The sequence below is a fragment of the Cynoglossus semilaevis genome, chromosome 13 (genome assembly GCF_000523025.1).
Source record: "Cynoglossus semilaevis isolate Cse_v1.0 chromosome 13, Cse_v1.0, whole genome shotgun sequence".
Classification (NCBI taxonomy): Eukaryota; Metazoa; Chordata; class Actinopteri; order Pleuronectiformes; family Cynoglossidae; genus Cynoglossus; species Cynoglossus semilaevis.
The window spans coordinates 19878913-19899249 of record NC_024319.1 but is presented as its reverse complement, the minus strand read 5'-3'; the positions used below and the strand labels follow the sequence as shown (position 1 = coordinate 19899249).

Sequence of the window (20337 nt, the reverse complement as noted above, 5' to 3'; positions counted from 1 at the left end):
CTTTAAAAGTTACAAAAATTCCAACACATATTAGGAGGCAAAAAACTGTACCCAGTCGTATGTTTTCTTTTGCATTGCACTTCAGCTTCTACTTTCTTAATCTAATTATAAAATAATTAATTCACATTAATGACCTTGAAATTCTAACATAAAACTTCCTTGTAAAATGTTTAAGGTATTCAGGCCTCCACTCACACAGACCTAGGTCCAAAACCAGCAAACTTCTTCTTCTGGTAAATACAGATGGGCTTCATTCATTTCTCACATACAACATATGGCTCTGTCACTGTCACCCACCAATAATTCATTATGATTATCAAATGGATTGTGTCTGTCATTCTGACTGAAGCTAAATGGTATTTTAAATGTTACTGTCTGCCAGTAGTGGTGATGATGCATCTAATAATATTCCTTCAGATTCCCGATGGACATTGATGTAGAGAAATCAATCATGCTGTAGCGAGGGATAACAGAGAAGTATGGACTCCAAAGAAGGCACTTAGAAGAAGGAGAGAACATCCAGAGGAAGCCTCGGAGGAAATAGATGAAATGAGGGGGAAAAAAACCTTCTAAGCTCTTGTCCATACTTCATAGAGAGAATATGATTATGAAAAGGGTTTTCACGCTGCTCAAAGCTCCCAGCTCTGCATGCAGCAACGCAACAAAGGCCATTCAAGGGAGAACAAGACAGCACACAGTTTATTTTAAAAGAAGCTGAGCGTATGTAAACATCGAACGTCTTCTTTAAACCTGCTAACATTTATTGTACCTCAGCGGCTTTAAGACAAAGGAGGTGAAGTTTGTTTATTTCAAAGATGAATGTCAGCAGCCAGGGCACAACCAAGCCCACAGACCACGTTTATCAACCACCCCGGTGATTTTGCACCAATATATGGGCAGTAGACAACAGCACTGACGACAGGGACAGGAGTCACACAGCAGTGGCGTCAGATTTTTAGCTGCAGGTATTTTATCCTAACCCATGTTTTAGTTTCCCATTTTTATCAATCCTACCCACAAAGAATACACAATAACCAATAACCAAAAAAACAGGAACAAAGTTCTCTCTTTGTTAAAGCAATACAACCTTCACATCCCAATGTACCAACATACAGTAAGTTCTACAGAGCTCAACTCTGTTAGTAGTTAATAGTAGTTAATTAACATTATCTATCTCACTTTTAATGTATTTACATGCTTTAGCCACGTTAAAAAAAAATCACAAATAATCTGAGGATGAAAAAATGACCTGAATGTCTAGGAGTCATCACAGATGAGAACTACTGATGTAACCAAACTTATATTAATCAAGGTCCAAGTCATTTTATTAAGAACAAATAGCGCAAAACATTCCCTTTTTGCAGTAGTTGGAATCTCATTAAATAAATTAAAGCACCAGAAAATCAATTCACTGGACTCATTAGGAAAACCAGGCAATAAAGAGTATTTCTGTTTGTATTAAATGTGTTCAGATTAGTCGAGCATGCAGCACCTGAGGGCAGTGATGTTCATGGGTTAATGTGAGTAGTATCAATATCATCAAAGCAGTGATATCAAGAAATCAAAGAGAAGAAAATGGCACAATGCACTGCACTGAGGGAAACTCGAAGCTGCCATTTCCCTGAGAAATGCATTTTCCAAAGTATGGAAACAGAAAATTAGGCCAGTCAACAGTCAATGAGCAAAGACCAAATAGAGATTGTGCCCTGCAGACAGGACCCATTACCTGGACCCTAGGGGCAAAAGGCGTTGTTCTTCTACTAAGGCTTTGGCTCTGGATAAGCACAAAAGTCAACGGCAAAAAAGGAAAAAAAATATAAAAAAAATAACACAAAACAGAAAATGCAATCAAACCGAAACGTTGACGAAACAATGACAAAAACTTACAATGTACTGTATAAACACGTGACAGAGTGAGGTCACTGGGTGTTTGCTGTCCCACTATATTAACATGTGCTTTGAAACTTATACCTTTTGAATCAATATTGACTATATCTGACCACCTTATCTCATTAGTAGCCTCAACAGCATGTCCCACTGATTAAAGGTTAATTAGGTTAATTAGCATTTGACTTTAATGGACAGAAAATAGCAGTGGTTCCCTTTCTGCAGAGAAAATCCTTTCTCCACAAAATTCTCATTAAGCAACGGAAATAAAATTATAACTAAGTAACACTGTAAATAAATACAGAACAGGTTAAATCTTAATAGCCCCGCGCCCCCCAATTTGGGAACCACTGATCTATAGTAAACAAGTATCCAGGCTGGTAAAATATTCCTTTTTAATTTCATGACAGTGTGTGATCTAGTGTAAGTACACTAAAGGGTGAATATTTGACTCAGAAATTGTCAAAGAAAACTGAAACTAAAGCTCTCTTCCTACTGGATACTCAATTTCAGTGTTGATTTATTTCTTGTTTAAATGCAAACTTTAACACTAACTACTCAAGAAGCGACTTAATACTGATAATGGATAACACACAGTACATATCCAGTCAAACAAACACAAGTCAAAAATAATCTTACAGTTGCTATTGTTGAATGAGTGCAGCATTGGTTAAGACAATGGAACAGAAGAAATTGTACAAAGTGTGTTTTTACGCATTTACTTACTGAGAGTTGTCCTGACAGGTACTGGGGGGCATCCCTCAGCACATTCGGACTCATGGGGGATGTGACAGAGATGGACGGACGATCCATCTTCTGAGACTCAAAAGAACTTGAACCTGACAAAAAACAGAGCACAGTAAGGATTACAGAAAATTCTATCCGTTTTCCTTGTTAAAATTAAATAGCATCATTATGCTGTCACCTGTATCATTGTGATAATGAATCATAAATGCTAAGACTCACTTGATTCCAGTTGTGCATGTGTGCTGTCTGGTATCCTTGGAATATCTCTGGAAAAGGATGGCAGCAGTGAAAAGGATTATTAGGATTATTAGCACAACAAAATGTTCTTACCTAGATGTAATAAAAATAAACACCTTAACACAATGAGAACATAATTTGTTATTTTCAATGTTTTTTTTAATAAATATATATATTTGATTAAGAGCTAAAACAAATTCATCGACACGCATCTGCATGGCTTATTAGATCTTATGTAGACAACAGTACAGTTAACATTACACTGTCTTTTGGAAAGAACTATGTCAATGCAGTTATTGGTAAACCCTCACCCTATAGGCCGTGAGACCACCAACTCCACTTGCGGCTCAGGCTTTGATTCTAGTATGATATTGTAAACTTCTTTAAATGTGGCTCCTTGTAAAAGCTTCCCATTCCACTCCAGCACCTGATCACCTGAAAAACAGCAGCATGAACACATCAACATGACACAAACTGTGTTGTATGTTCGACCTATATATTTCCATCATGACATGGTATTTACAGACATTGAGTTTGGTTTTATCATGTTATACCTGGTCTGAGGTGTCCAACAGTGTCTGCTAGACTCCCCTTTCTCACTTTAGTGATGAAAGCACAAAGTCTACCAGATTCTGTCATCTTGCCTCCCACCACCTGTAGAAGCAGAGAAACGACAGGGTTAGGAGTTAGGTTCCTTTTTAACCTTGTTGTTGCTGTGGCTTTATTAAAACATATACTAGGTTATCTGCCTATAGAGTAAATCCCCTGTCCAGAGCCTATGGTACAGAGATGAAGGTCTGATGTCCACTCTGCTTAGTCCACAGCACATGGGCACCATAGAAATAATAATAATAAAAAATCCCTCCTAATGGCAGCTGAATGCAAACATATAAAGGAGCTTAGTGAGGTCTGCTAATTGAAATTGCTTTATGTAACAGACAATAGCTGGGGAGAGATGCTCACAAAAGGAGGAGAGAGATGGGGGAGGGAGGGAAGCAGTAAGGGAGACAGGGCAGAAAGGGCGAGGCTGGCAGCCCCACTGATGGACTGACAGACTCGATGGTCAAGCTGGTTGACTGCTGCTGAGCAGACAGAAATGCACTGAGGCACTCAGCAGACACAAGCATGCCATTTCAGGAGGTTCATTCAATCAGTAATGATTTTTTTTTTCCTTCTCTTGCTGCTCGTTCCCCTCATTGCACATCAAGCTGCTCTTGATTTTTTTTTTCTCTTAATGATGCAGCATGCACCATCCACAGACTTAAAGGGCCAACAGAAAATATTTTACATACTATTTTACAATGGAATGTAAAGATGTTATTTAATACAGAAGTAACAATTATGATGAAATTACAATGATACAAATCAAATCACTGACTGATATTATACTGACAATTTTAATACAGTTGTAGAATTAGTTCAATGTGAGTGCATTCATAAATTATGGAGCTCAATGATAATAGCTTCTCATGAATATTCATCAAGATTATAATAAACACATTATCACACATGCTGAATGTTTATAGCTCCTACAATATTGTAACAATGAGGGACAAAACACATTGCTCTACAAAGCCCACTTATTTAGAATAATCAGGGCAGATTCAATACAGCCTCTGCGATATATTTTTACATACACACGTGTGTGTGTGTGTGTATTAAATATTTAATCCACCTGTAATTGGACATTACATATATTGTCCATACAGATCCATATCAATATCTACACAGAGGAGCTGAATGTGACACAAAACTTATTCATGGGTTTCCATTAAATCCAAAACAGGGCATGTTTAAATTTTACGAGAAGATAATTTGGCCCTATGTTATTGTCACACCATCCCCTTAAAAATGTAGAGCTCTTAAAAAATAAAAAATAAAAAACAACTAACCTAATGAACTGAGCTTACCTTCAGACCAAGCAGAGCTCCTGAGTCTCGAGGAACACTTCCATCTTTCATTCGCTTGTTGAGCAAAATACGCCCAATCAGACGATCCCCATCTTTGGACGGTTGCCACGTCACCGGGTGCTACAACGTCAGAGCAACATACAACTTTAGCCTAGAAACACATCTGTGAACCTAAACACTTAGAATCATACAGATAAGTGTTGATAATAAAGGAGGAAAGATGGGGATACATCATACTCACTACAGGGAAGGATGTTCACACAAACTCTGGATTTTCAACACTTCTGGGGATTAAACTGATCTTATTGACTCTATCTGTTATTACACATGTTATTATAAGAAGTGAGATTATAAATAAAAAAAAGGTTGTTTTTTCCAGAAATTGTGTGAACCTAAAAGTGAGACATTGGGGTGAGCTTCATGCAGTGCCCATCGAGGGGACAGTGGCCAGTGTAAACAGGGGATTGAAGAGGTCACATTTTATACTGGAACCAATGAGACAGACATTATTACTACACAGAGAAACGAGCAAAACACACAGAATAAAAGCTATGGTCGACACAGACAGGGTGGAATGACAACGCAGCAGTGAAAGGGAAAAAGAAACAAATGTTTTATTTGTGGTGCAAAACTAGTCTGTTTTCTCCTGCTCTGTGCAACTACAATACATTTACATTAGCTGCTGTTTTAAATTGGATGAAATGTTGAGCAGGGGGCAGGCTCTGTCTGTACTGGGTGCTGTGGGGTGGGGCAGCAGAGTGAGAGGGACAGGCCTGAGTCAAAAGGAGTTTGTACTGCACTACACAGGACCGCTGCAGAGCAAGAACACAAGAAAACGGAGGAAAACCAGCATGCAACTAGGAGGAAACCCACATTCCTGTGTACAAGGACAAACAGAGAGGTTCTGTGTCGATGCTCTTTCTAACAACTGCTAAGAAGTTGTGTGGTGTCTCTTTTGGGGAGCAGAAACAGCAAGTACAAATAGCAAGCAAAGAAAGTGTCCGCAAAAGACTTTTTTAGGCAACACCAAGCAAAGGTGGAGCTAAAAGGAACCGAAAAGAAAAGGAAAGAAAAGTCGCAAGAGAAATCAGTGTTTTATACGGCAAATTAAATCCAAAGGAAACAAGAAGGAAAGAAACAAAGATCTCACCTACTTACACTTAGTGACAGAGCAAACAAAGACTGGATGGGTAGGTCATAAGTAATAACACAATGCAAGCTAGGTTGTCTCAGTACCTTCTCACTATGGCTATGCTCCTCGTTTAGGGTTGTGCTACTGCACGTATCAACTCCCGAGTCTTTAACCTGTGGTTCACACCATGCCAAGTCCTCTTCAAATGAGTGTCCCCCAAAGCGTACCATTTTCTTTTGCCTCTCAGATAAGGTGTGTGTCGGCTCAGACATAAATGCCTGCTCAATAGTTTTTCTTTTTCCCCTTTGACTGTCGCCTACAGGTGTGGGATAAAAAGAAAACAGAAAAAACAACATGCAAAGGTGTAAATAAAACTAAGGAAACATGAAATGACAACAGACTCTAAGAGAGGGAGGCAGAAGGGGGAGAGAAGAGAGACAGAGAGGAGAGAGAGAGACAGAGAGAGAGAGAGAGAAAGACAGGGATGGTAGTTAGGAGGGAGGAGGGAGAGGGTGTCAAGGCAAGACTCCACATGTCTCACCAAAGACATTGGGGAGGCCTCACTGCTATGCCAAGACGCATGGTCCCACCAGTGGCCATCCAAATCTCCTGTAAGGTGGTGGGAAGGGTGAGGGCGTACATAAGCAAGAGAGGGACCAGTGAGGACATCACAAACCGCCACATATACACACGCACACACGTACACAGACGCACACAACTTCAGAACTTAACACGCGCGCGATCGCGATCACCACGTGCAACTTTATGATCCCTGTGGAGAAAGAAAGATGCAGCTCAAGCAATAAAACATGAAGGATCAATAGTGATTGATGACCTCGACACCGTACAGTAAAAAAAGGACATGAGCACGCACTCTCTGCCACACAACTCTTGTTTTTAGACATTTTCTGCAGGATGACGAGAAAAACGAACACGCGATGGGAGGAAGGAGGGAAAACAACCTGCGATGTTCCTTCGCAAATAGATGCTCACGACCAGGGTAAAGTGATACTGAACATATATTTACTCATATAAACTGAAAAAAAAAACTTTGTTATATGTTGTGATTAAATGAATGTAGCTGTGTGCAACAATGTGGTTTTATTATTGCTGTTTATAGTCACTACTACACATTCAGTTAAATCTATATTTTATTTCTTTCCTATTTGTATTTTCATGATCTGATTCCCAATGAATGGAAGTCTACTTGGTTTATGATATTAGTTAACATTTATATTTATTTTTATATAATTATGTGTGTTGCTGAATTAAACTAATATTTTATTAAATGAACACCGTAGAAAATTGACAGCCACCCAGCAGTAACCACTCCACCAGCACATGTGCTGTTGATGCACTTGCATGAATCCATGCATCTGTAGTGAAGCATGAAGCCAAAGGCAAAGGTACGGTGGATAATATTATATTTGTTCAGCCCTTTAGCAACATTCACATCACATTTCCCACACTTCACTAGAGCTGCAAAGGGCTGTAGAACTTAATGGATCCATACACAACCCTCAGCCTCCAGGCATTATCAGGACCAGGATCCAATTCAAGGAAAATCCGGGCGGTGTAAAGAAATGGCATAAAAATAGTAAATACCAAAACATCCACGGTAGGTATAAAAGATATTAATCTGTGGGGAATGGTAGATTTTTTAGAATTTTATAAAATTATACATTTTTACATGTCCATATAGATTATCACATCAGAAGACAATTATTACTAATAGTTCATCAATGAAGTCTCCATCAATGTGTTCAAGTTACACAATATGTAGTTATAAAGAATAATATTTGACTCATTTCTAGGTTAATTAGTCCATCAATCATCGCATTATATAATTAATTCATTATTTAATTAATGGTGTTGTAATTAAATCACTTAACTTGATGTCAAAGCACATGATTGATATGTATTATATGCAGGTGTACTAAAAATATTTTCAGTGAAAAAATTTCATTTTTATAAAGTTCTCCATCTTTTAGCCTTTTCATCATCTTTTTCCTCTTTTTTCCCTTTTTCCTATATCATTGCATTTCTCACTACTTTAGAAATGCAATAATGTGGTGCCATGAAACATCATAGATCAACCAGTAGGGGTCTTTGCTGTTTGATGACTCCCCTAATTGTTTTATTGCTTATCTATAGACCTTATACAGTATATTCTGTACAAGAAATAAATGACACTGTCAGACCTCAAACTACGGTCGCAAAGAAGCGCCGCCAAAACTATTTAGAAATGCTAGTTCTGAGAGAATTCTTGTAACAATGTAAACTTTGATAAGCTGTTGTATAATCTAATTTAATAGTTTTAAGTGTAATAAAACTTAGAGACAATTTTGTGATGAGATCAAAATGGTAACTAATGAGCAACTTTACCCTCTACTGGATGAAAGCTGCCACTGCAGGAACATGTCACAAGGCTAATAAGTACTTGAATTTGTTTGGAGAATATGCTTCTTTAACTGATTCTAATGTAACTTCAGTCATTGTTTCAGCTACATTCAAGCTTCCCCACAGCCCTCCAGCAGCCTCCTCTGCTCCTCAACCTCACTGTCTGTCAAGGAGGATTTGAGTGGGCGCCATCACGGAGGCTCTTTTAGCCTCTCCCTTTTATTTCCCAGAAGCTTTATCAACAGTGGCACACCACAATTGGGCACTGATCCCCGACAACGCACTGTGTGGTTTTTCAGGGAGCAGGAAACTCATCACAGCTATAAATTGTAAGCATCAGCAGTCTGTGCCCGGCCCTACCATTTCGCCCCGGCTCCGAGGCCCACAAAGTGCTGAATCAGGGCAAAAGGCAGATCAGCAGGCAGTGGCGGAGTTCACCACCAGCAGGCTCTCCATCACTTTGACAGCTCAATAAAAACCAGTGTAAACTATTAATTGGATCATTAATTATTGATGCTGTTTTTACTACAATTCAAGGGGCGAGCAAAGAACAAAGGCAAGGGTGAAACAGTGTGTAGATTTTAACAGCCATGAACAGAAGGTGAAACTGTGTCATGGTTGACACCGGATGGAGGCAGATCATTAGTCTGCATTAGATTAATAAGATCATTTTTAAAGATTGGCAGACTGATGTTGACTAATCCCAAAATATATTGTCATGCATGTAACAACATGTAACAATGTTGTCACTACACATCCACTCTTTTCCTGTCTGTCCTGACAATTATGAGACTGCACGTCAGGGGGATCAATAAAGAGAAAAACATAGGGCGAGGCCATCATGATAAATCAGTCTCTGGTACCAAGCCTGGCCACTTACAGAAGACAAAAACCTCTCCTCTCCAGTCTCCTCCTCCTATCACTCTACACCCTCCTTACAATCCCGTCGAGCACCTGCTTTTTTCTCAGATGCCCCCGGAAGTATATCCAAAATTCTAACAGCGTGACATGCCCCCCTGCTGAGCCCGCTAATCCACACCCATCTCCAATTGTGACCCAGTGAAGCTAAGTGCACGGACCCCTGAGATGCTGACAGGGTCAGAGAAAAAGGTGCTATCTCCCTCTCCTTCATTATCCTCCATTAAGCCTCACATACAATTACAATTGATCTCCTGTGCTTCGCTGTCCTTGTCTTTTTTTCTTTTCTGGTTGATGCTGATGCTTTCGGTGGTAGCTCATCAATCAATCAGACAGCGCTGGTCTACATGTTACAGTACATAATAGTCAGCATAATAGACTGGAGATTAAGTCAAGTCTCAGGTTTTTTAAAGAATGTTCTGATATGTTGTCTTTAACGCAGATGCAAACAGGAATAAATGTTCATGTCAATCAGCCCTGGAGCCCAAACCTGACAGGTCGTGTTTAAAGTATTTTATCAGGGGCTTTTTACTTCCTGTCAGGATCAGGGGCCTTGAGGTGTCAGAAGTTGTTAATGCCCTTTCTTTACAGCAGTGGTTCCCAAAGTGGGGGGCAAGGAGTTATTACAGTCCCAAATAGATAAAATGCATATTAGGGATGAGGTTATTTGGACACTTTAAATTGACTATAGCTATAAAAGTAAGAATAAATGGTCTGTCTCTGTGTGAAACTGACGCTTTCAGGATGAACACTACCCTAACACTGATGCCTGCTGGGATTGGCACTGGCCTCCTGTGAACCTGAAAAGGATTAGGTTGTAATGAATTGATGAATGTTTTCTAATTTATTTAGGTAAGACCTAATTCTGTGCTATCATGTTTGTTAGGGATGGCTCGGTTAGTTAGTTAGCTATGTTAGCTGTCTTTGAGTTCTAGTTCAAGCTATTTTTTTATTATATTTTGTTAGACACTAAATTACTTTTAGCTTTTTCTTTTTTTTAGTTCACAGCAGAGGTGGTCTGAAGAGTGATTTGCAGTGATTAATTTTAAATACTGAATGTCCTTCCTGAAAAAAAACCCAACCTGGGACAGGGGGAAAGGTACCACGAGAATGTCCTGGCTAGCAGGAATCCTACTACTGTGCTACTAATCAGTGGATTTGTTTTTCCAGTCTCTCTCTATTCACTCAAATGTAACTGCAAAGCAAATCAAACATAACCCAAACTACACAATAAATATATATACAATATACTCGCCTACAGAGTTAAAACTGTTCTATATCAATCAGTGATCATTTCAGAAAACCCTCAAACAATGTTATATTTCCCCTATTCTGACCAGTGGAAGCACCAGTCCTAAGAGCAGCTCACTTTTCTTCCTATTTTGGTTTCATGGCTACCTTGAAACCTGGAAACTCCCGCATCAATAATGTAGCACAGACGCTGTATCCCTCGGTGAGAGGAGGAGTTACATAACAGAACAAACTGACTGGATTTCTTCACTGCTCAATGGACAAAACTTTGAGAAACTTTTCTCCTAACCTTAGACACTTTGACTTGTGTCACCATTTTTGGAATAACATCCTATTAGTCACAGTATAATAAAAACACAAACCTTCTCCAAAAAAAAAGTATTATTTACTCAGATTATCCTGTTTCACAACACACCCACACTTCTCCAGCTTCCTTATGTCAGGCAGTTATGTAACACTGGCCATTAGAGCCAGAGACGGATCATGTGAAGCGGCAGTGGCAGGATCCGTCACAGTGAGCCAGCAGGAGTAACAGGAGGAAGTCGGAAGATCAGCAGAAATGCATTTGTTTAAAAATACCAAACACAACACACACACTCATTCAAACTTGCACATTTGTGACTCGTGTGGCCGGGCCTCATCCTGGAGCTGTTGAAGCAACCCACATTTAAGGCTCATTATTTTCATTTTTAATATAAAGTATGCATCTCACGGCCACTTCATTAGGTTCATATCACTTGTGGTTTATTAGTTATACCTATGGCAGATACCTGTGCTACTTAAGTGCTTCGACTTCCAGATGATCTGCTGAAGATCAGTATTAGAAAAAAAAGAAACAGTAAATATACAGCGTTTTTTAACATTGCGTTATTTTAAATACAGCTTATCTAATGGGAATCTTCTAACAGCAATTTCAATTTCAAAAAAAGTCCATAAAAGTGAAATGAAATGTGGGGAGGGAAGTATTATATGTTTATATTACATGCTGTAACTGCTCCATGTTAGCCAGGTAGTGTAATAAATATATTACATTTTAATGAATTAATACTACACACTTACAGAGCAATTTAAGTACTTGAGTTTTCTATGCAGTGCATTACATTTATCTCTGGCAAACCAAAGTGTTCATCAGTGAACATATGTTAGTGCCCAAAAGAATCAAAATTAAAGATAGAATTAGTACAGTATTTACTTGGACGTCTGTTAAACAAATAAAACATTGTCACTGATACAAGAGTCCTAACTGTAAAACCACACTGGCAGCTTCTGAACTAATAGAAAAGACTTTTTTGAATTTAATTCCAAAACAATATTTCCTGCACAGTTGATATATTAACCAGACAAGGTTCTTTAACTTTAAACTGTTAATACTAACATTCTAAGTAACGTCACCATCATCACCATCATTGTGACGACTGTTCACTAAGAAGCGTTTTCCAGCATTATGTTGATTCTCCACTACTGCATATGGGGGAAAACAAATCAAGGCAGTATAAATAAAGGAAGTAGCACAATACCTAATGAAGTGGCCAGGAAGACAAGTTTTCCAATTTGCAATTTGCTGCCAGATTTTTATAATAAGAAATTGTAAAAAAAATGATGAACCCTAAACACCAGAATACGTGTATATTATAAATGACATGCACACAAAGCACACAGACAGGAGACAGAGAAATGTTACGATAGTGTAAGAGTTAACATCTGCAGGAAGCACAGCAGAAATAATATTAACATTAAACAACATGGACATTAAAATAATATTTGATTTATATGTCACTCTATTTCAATAGCTTTAAAAATTGATGAAGAGGTTCTCTGAAGTGTTGTTGTATAATTGTACACATATTATGTGAGGTGATGTACGAGCTTCCTACCTTTCTCACTGACTGACTCACTCTCTATCTCCACGTCCTCACAGCTTGTATACTCGGGGGTAGTGGCCAACTCCTCCTCCGAGCTGCTTAGTGACACCTGCCTCATCTTTCCTCCCTTTTTGGATTTGTGGGGTTTAGGGGGTGGCGGGCGCACCGACTCTGACTGGTCTGAGCTGAGAGAGTCGTTCCTCAGCATGCTCTCCATTTTCTCCCTCTTTGATTTACGAACAGCCGAACTAGGGTCCAAGTGGTGTTGCTGCCTCCTCATGTGGTCTCCACAAACACCAAGGTCTCCTCTCCGATCACCCAGCACAGGGCTGCGATGTGGCGTTGGGGGGCTACGGTTGGAGGTTCTGTGACCTCCAAGACCAGGACCCATTGGTCCTGGTGAGGAGCGGTCAACGGAGTACGAGCGCTGTCCCACCATCGGCGGCCGGCGCTCAGTGAGATGTTGTCGAGACAGCCTGATGGGGCCAGGGTCTTGCTGTTCTGTGTAAGCCAGTGAGACATCACTGTGGCGACGCTCATGCCTCAGACGGCCCACCTCTGCGTGCATCCTCATCTGCTCTTCATACGGCTGTGGCTTCACAGGGTAGCGGGCCAAGTTAGGGTCACTGCGATAGCGCGCCTGAAACTCCTCCTGACGCTGCTGCTGCAGGTCATACTCACTGGGCGGTCCATCTATCTCCTGGTCCAGTGGATATTCCTGTGAATGCCATCGTCCGGGACCCCGCCTGTCCCGATAGCCCATCCTCGCTGCATTTACATCAGGGTACAAGTGTGGGCCCCGCGGAGCCCGCCGAGGGTCCCCATTTCCATAGTCGGACGGTGATCTGGGCATGCCGCCGTCCGTCGGGGCATACTGTGAGTGGTCACCCCCCTCCCTTTGGTCGTATTTTTGGTTTGGATCCCTGGATGCAGATGGGCTTCGTTTCCTGCGATCACAAAAGGTGAAAACATTGAATTTCATCTGTATATATCGTTACAGTTCCATGTATTTTGTATTTTGTATTTTGTATTTTGTACCTGTACCTGAACCAACACTGGCTACATGAGAATGTTTCAGGCAAATGTGCCTTCTGGGATGTTGTGTTGAAAACCTACACCTGGAACGCATTGTTTTCATGCACATACTGTAGAGCATGCACAGAGCAACCACAACCAACATTAACTAAATGCCCCTTGACAAGTTCTAATCCAATAGGACTCAGGTATTACATTTCAGTGTACAGTACATGTTCAGACTAGAAAACACTTCCTGCACATTCAGAGAAATGTCTATGGCAGCTAGCAGAGCACACTGTACCACCATCAGCATCTGCTTCATGAAGCCAATGCTGTCAGCGGTAAAATCAGCCTTCAACAACAGGGCAGTGGTTGGTGCAGCACTACATTTCAAACTGTGCATTATTTCCCCAATGCTCCAGCTGTCACTGCTACTGTAATAGCTTCTCTGCAGATACATCTGAGCTCCCCACAGTTCTGCCATCACACACTCTGCCGATCTTAGATTTCCATCCGTTACACAGTGACACCCAAAAGAAAAAAGGAGGGAAGATTTAAAATACAAAAATAAGCAAGTAAAGGAAATATATTTAAAAATGTTTCATAGCAATGAGCGAAACATGAAAGGCAGAAGTTAATTGTTTCCACATGTTTACACACACACACTTATTGAGACCTTCTGCTAACGCAGGGGTGGGCAATTAGGTCCACAAAGGGCCGCTGTGGATGCAGGTTTTTGTTCCAACCAAGCAGCAGCACACCTGACTTGGCTTAATTAATCAACTGCTCTGACTCTTCAGACAGGTGATTGGTCAGTCAGTGTTCTGCAGCCACAACAGCCCTTTGTGCCCAGGTCTGTGCTGACGTCATGCTCCTAGAAGTGTGTAACAAATAAAGATAGCCATCAGTTATATCTGTAAGTGAACACAGAATATAGTAAATAAATGGACCTCAGCCACCGTTCCACGGTTTACCTGTGACTGAATGCTGGCGGCATTGCAGCTTATTTTTCTCCATTTTCATTCTAATGGGACAACAACTATTCAAAGTTCCCCCACTCCTCTGCTCAGCTGCTTCTATAAGATTGCACCCTGGACCCCTTATAGCACAGCTGTGTGTCCTTTTTAGAAGTGCAAGAGAGTTATACATGTTCTATCTGTGAGTTCTTTTTCTGGGTTAAACAAATGTCCACTGGTTACTTCAACAGTTTGGTTTAAGTCTTCCAGATGATCAATAATCACTTGCAAAATGCTGACAGGAAATAGGACGACGGACATTCTGTTCCAGTTACATACTCCGGGGACTTGATACTGCTGACCCCACACAATGAGGGTCTTTGTCCATCACCGCTCCCGATATAGCGATGCTAACTAAGCTATAGATGTCACACCAAGCAGCAGTACAGACAGGATGCTGTGCAGCAGTGATTCATCCTAACGGATCGAGAATAGAGACAAGACACGAGTGCATGGTAGGTCGTGTGGGTGGTGGGTCGGGGGGTAGTGACAGTGCTGGTGTTCTGTTCTGAGCCAACTATGGAAACTCACTGTGGCTGTGTGGTTGTGTCTGTTAAGAGCAAGACCTGACTGAGTCACTGACACCACACAAGAGGGATTTAAATTAAAAGGTTTTTTTGGCCAGCAGCAGGAGAGTTATATTAATGTTAACTCTTCTGATTGAAGTGAAGACTATGACATCTGTTTGTGAGCAAACCTTCTGTTTCTGCATCATAATGATGGCTTTTAAGAACACTCTCTACAGTCGATCAACAGTGTAAATCCACAGCTCATAAAAAAAAAAAAATCATGCGATTATATTCAGGATTTTAAAATGCCATCCTAAAAGACTGACCTGACATTGGTTTTGTGGTAAAACCTTGACATGCTGTTGTTTTCTGACACATGAATCTGTGAGCAGTGGTAATTCTCTGGTAAACTGTGCTGCGATGAGAAGCAGTCCAGTCTTCTGGTGAGATTATCTACCTCAGCCTGCTCAGATGAACTCCTCTTCTCTCTGATCAGAAACATCAGAAGCCTCCATCCTAAATGGGCCGCAGCTAATGAAGTAGTTTGTCTAACAGTGTCATTTTCTCAGAGTCTTTCCTGCGTCGTCTCTATCAGCCTGGGAACTCTGGATGCCTCGATGTAATAAGATTCAGGGAAAACTGTTTTTTATTTGATTTTGTTTAAAGTCTAAAATCATCCACACATGTTCACCCTCCGTCGTCTGCTATATTATTACTAACATTAATGTGGGTTGATTATACAGCAGGAAGTGGGAAGACTTTTTTTTTAAGAGACCAAACTCAATTTCCTAGAAAGTCTAATTTCCTGCGTTGCTCAGTCAAACATCCCACGACTGTTTCTATCCCTTTAGCTATAAAATATGCTGATGCTCATGCCTCTGAACACATAGCCGGTGACTCAGCTTTTCACAGGAAGTAATGAAACCATGTACAATTTGCAGCTAATCATTACATATATATTTCACTATCATGTAGTCAGCTAATCACTTTACAGATTTTTGAACATGTAATGAAAGACTAATGGTAGGAGGCTAAGCACTGATATGGATTATGTGGGTGATTTTGCCTCCTTTGAACTGCACTCCTTTTCTTGCCTGGTCAGGATGTCTCATCACAATTAGATGACCAGCTTCGTTAAAAACAAAAAAAAGAAAAACAAAATTCCCAACCTTTGTTAATAAGAAAATGTGCCCTAATGTCTCCACAGACACCTGAGAGTTTGTGCTGATATTCCATTTAAAACCAAAGACCCGCCACAGGCACAATGATCAATAAGTGCAAGTCAATGAAGAAGCTTCCTGTAAGTGATGAACCCTTCACAGGTGCTGTGTTCTCAGCTGCATGTTCACCCACCTCCATGCATGTACTGTACTTGATACACTGATACTCAACATTTCCACTGAAATTCCAATCTCCAAATAGCTTTATTAAACCTCTGTATCAATCTCCATGATAACAAACTGCTGTTTAATGATACTGCTGTACTCGTGCCAAAGGCAAGGAAAACCCCTGCAAAAGTACTATTAAGTAAGTACTATGCCTAGAACAAAAAAGAATAAACACAAGTCTATTGGAACATCTTCAGTTGAGAAACAAGGCTGCCTTACTGTAAGTATCTGTTGGATCCTGAAGAGTATTAAAGGTTAAATCCCTCCACAGTTGTTTCGCACAAAAAAAATCATCTTTTGCACAAGCATCGTACCACAGCCGGAAACAGAGGCTACAGTTGCTGCTGTTTAAGTTCTCGTCTTCTGTTAAGAAAATAAATGGTAAAATGTAGATTTGCACTTTGCTCCTCTGACTGAGTAGGAGGAGCCAACTTTGTCCCCTCTTCCTTGCTGCTGTAGACACATGTTAAATAACAAGAAGGAAAAAAAACCCAAAAGCAATCAAGGTGAAAATGCAGCGTTGTCCTCTTGGGGACTGTGCTACCTTCACTGTGTGGATAATAGAAAGAAGTCAAATGAGAACAAATGAGTGATGCTGTGCTGCTGAGCTCGTCCTTTAGAGGTATTCCAGTCCACTAATGACAACAATCCTGGACTGGTCTCTATTGAAATAAGATAACTGGAGCAGAAACACAAGCAGGAGCCAAACAAGCTGAGTGTGCTTCTCTCGAAAGCAAATGAAAAGCAAAAGAAAAAAAAACAGTGTTTCTTACAAAAACATGATTTGATTTTCTTCCATATCAGAATAAAAAATTTGACTGTTAGCGAAAGCATCCAAACTCTTCTTCAGATCTTCTTCAAATAAATAATAATAATAAAAAGAAATCAGTAGCATCAACACAACCTGTTTTGTTTCTGCTGTTGTCCTGCAGCAGCCTGCTCACACTGCTGCGTACAAAGAAATGACACACTTTATGACCCTGCTGCAAAGGCTTTGGGATCCTGAAATCCAACCGACTTTGGGATTTAACATTGTTATCATGTGATCACCACAACAGGCTGGATGTGAAGCAGAGATCTCATCTAACCTGCCAGTGGTTTAGTCATCAGCCCGGGCAGGGATTAAAATCCTTGTTTGATAACTGGGTCACATAAATCACAGGCAGAACAAGAGGTTTTACCTAATCTCATTCAGCCTGACTTCTCAGGATCATTAAACTGAACAAATTTGTTTTGTTTTGTTTTGTTTTACTTTATCAACATGATGGATTTGCAGACATCAAATCAAATCTAGCAATTTTCCCTGCCCGGCATGATAATGTTCACAGAAGTTATTCATACTACTGGTTTCACTCATTAAACAGTTGGTCACTACTACTTTGCTCCTCATAAACCAACTGCTGTTCTGTTCTGCTCAGCAACACACTAAGATTGCACCCTGCTCCAGTCAAATCATCTCCTGCTCAGCCTTCATTACCATTAATTCACTTCTGTGTCTGATCATGAAAGGACTTTAAAGGACTTGTGTTCTCTGATCATGACATACAGTGGGGCAGTGGTTTCCCTGTTCGACAGACCCTAATTGTTGTGGTTGGTTAGAAGTTGGTGAGTACTATTAAAGTCCTCTACACCTCCATCTTCTCCTCTTCAGCCTCAAAGCTTCCCTTGTGTCGCCATCATCCATCATTCACTGCCCCCCCACCTCCCCACCCCCCCCCCCCATCACCTCAGCCCTCCCATGAGCTGGAACCTCGGGTGAACTGCAGATAGGCAGCTTTTTCTGCCGTTGGTGATGGTGAATGTGACAGCTGACTGACGACAGTGTGAAATCAGGGAGGAGAACGAAGGAGATGAGCTGTTGACACAGCAGTTCCCAGGACGGATGCTTGAGGGAGCGGAAACGGTAAAGGACTAGTGGGGGGTTTTATCATCACACAGTCAGGGATGAGTCGAAGCAGGCAGATTCTGAGCAGGTTTGATTAGAGTGTGTAGTCGATGCTACGTTTTCAACCAGTACTGATGATGTGGCAAGACTGAGGATTATGATCACTCCGGGGAAATTCTGCTTTCTGTCACACATTAAACATGGAAAATTAATTAATTCATCAAAGTGATTTTTTTTACATTATTACTTGTAGTAGCCATGAAGGCAAGGAAATAATTTATGGGTTTAAAGAAAAGCAAAAATGTGTTGTACATATATTGTCACATACATAGGACAATATACAGTCCATAATCACTAGAACAACCAGAAAACTATGTACTTCAGGTTATGAACAACATAACCTGAACAATGACCTGAAAAAGACACAGCGAGGGAGAGGGGTACTGTACATACCCAGGGCACCAGGTGACACGAGTGAGACTAACGAGCAAGGAAAAACAGGACACAGGTGAGTGTGATGACACTGATTACCACAGCGGAACCGACAGGAGGAAGACAGGACAGACTTCACTCAAAAAGGCTTCACATGGCATTTAAGAGAAAATGTTCCACGCATTTTCTTCTTCCTTTCTTATTTCTGATGACTCCTTGGAAAAAAAAAGAAAAGAAATTTAACTACAGTAAATCTAAAATATTTTGCAAAATCTGCAAAGGATATGGCCAAGCTAGGCAAACTAAGGAGCTACAGTTTAGCTGGTAATACCTATCTATAAAATGTAGTCAAATGTCTCATATAATATTTTTAAAAGAAATTATCCAAAATGCACCTGAAGTATCTGGATTTCTGAAAATGTAAAAGAAATTATAGTTAATACTATACTCTACTCTACTTCCTTTATTATGGATAACTAGCACTCTACTGCCACCAACTGTTATTCCAAACTCTATAATAACGTGAAGTGTATTGAAAATGTTATGTGGTACTTTTGAACTAAAATGTGTTTTCTTGACTTGATAATTTTTGTAAATGTTCACATTTTCAGGTCTGTTTAGATGTACACCTTGCCTCCTGTTGAACTGATGTCGGAGGTGAGAGGATGCAGAACGGCTTCAGCCTCACATTCATCAGTTTAACGGCCAGTGCAGCAGATTCACCAAGTGACTCCACAAACACAGGCTTCGACCTCCTGTCTGTGAGCAGACCAACCGGTGCCTCGTGTCCTAGTGCTATGTTTATACTCACACTGCACGGCTGATTAATACATCTGCTGCTCTGCACTAGGCTGGAAGGTCTCCTTTTTAAGAAGAGCCACAGTGAGCACACTATGTAGGCCGAGCCCCAGCAGAATATGTCATTAGGATAAGCTACAAGTCAGGATTGTTATCCTTCTGCTCACTACTCCCTTCTCTTACATTTGCAACAAGAGAAGGTTGAGAGAAAGTAAAAAATGTGCAGTATTTTTTTTACCTTGTTGAGACAACTGAAAAGACAGGAACTGTCCTGAATCCACCTCCAGAGATTCAGTTTTATGTGAAACTAACACAAACTCACAAATATCACAAAAACACAACTCATAAATAGATTTCAGCCTTTTCACACTGTGACTGTTACACTAACACGGAACTGTTGTGATGGGACTATTTAGAAGTCAAAAGTCAAAAAGGTCTTAGATTAACTGAGAATAAAATTTGATTTTGATTTTTTTTTAAATCTACTTGATACAGTATACCCAACAATATATATATATATATATACTTTTTGCATAGACAATCAAAGACAAAGTATACAAATTCGGTCAAATTGAATAGTTTTCAACGGCCAACTTGATGACCTCTGACGGCACAGAGGTTGGGAATCATTTAATTGTGTGTCATTGCTTTTCTCAAAACATCTGAGAACAATCTCAGTTTGACTTTGAACCTCTTGTTAAACTCTTTGCAGCCCACCTTTAAGGAAAGCATTGCTTCATTAGTTAGCACTTGAAAGAGCGTGACCTGTCACATCTAGAGATGTACCCTAAGCATGTTTTGCTATTTGTTTTCAAAATATTCCAAAAAATTTCACCTGTTACAATTTATTTCCTGTCTAATTCAACACAATTATTTCACATTTTTCCACCAGAAAAGTCCCTCCCTGACACAGCAGTAAGTGCGTTTGTTGGTTTCTTCCTTCTCTCC

The 20337-nt window shown here is 40.2% G+C and overlaps 1 protein-coding gene across 1 annotated transcript in view; it reads right to left on the bottom strand.

Moving 5' to 3' along the window:
- The window catches only part of rims2a (regulating synaptic membrane exocytosis 2a), a 100490-nt gene that overhangs the window by 40483 nt on the left and 39670 nt on the right, over nt 1-20337 (bottom strand). Inside the window, 8 exon segments of the mRNA XM_025061919.1 lie at nt 1727-1774; nt 2614-2726; nt 2854-2900; nt 3183-3306; nt 3426-3525; nt 4782-4901; nt 6018-6229; nt 12357-13291. Of these exon segments, the coding sequence (XP_024917687.1) occupies nt 1727-1774; nt 2614-2726; nt 2854-2900; nt 3183-3306; nt 3426-3525; nt 4782-4901; nt 6018-6229; nt 12357-13291 (1699 nt within the window).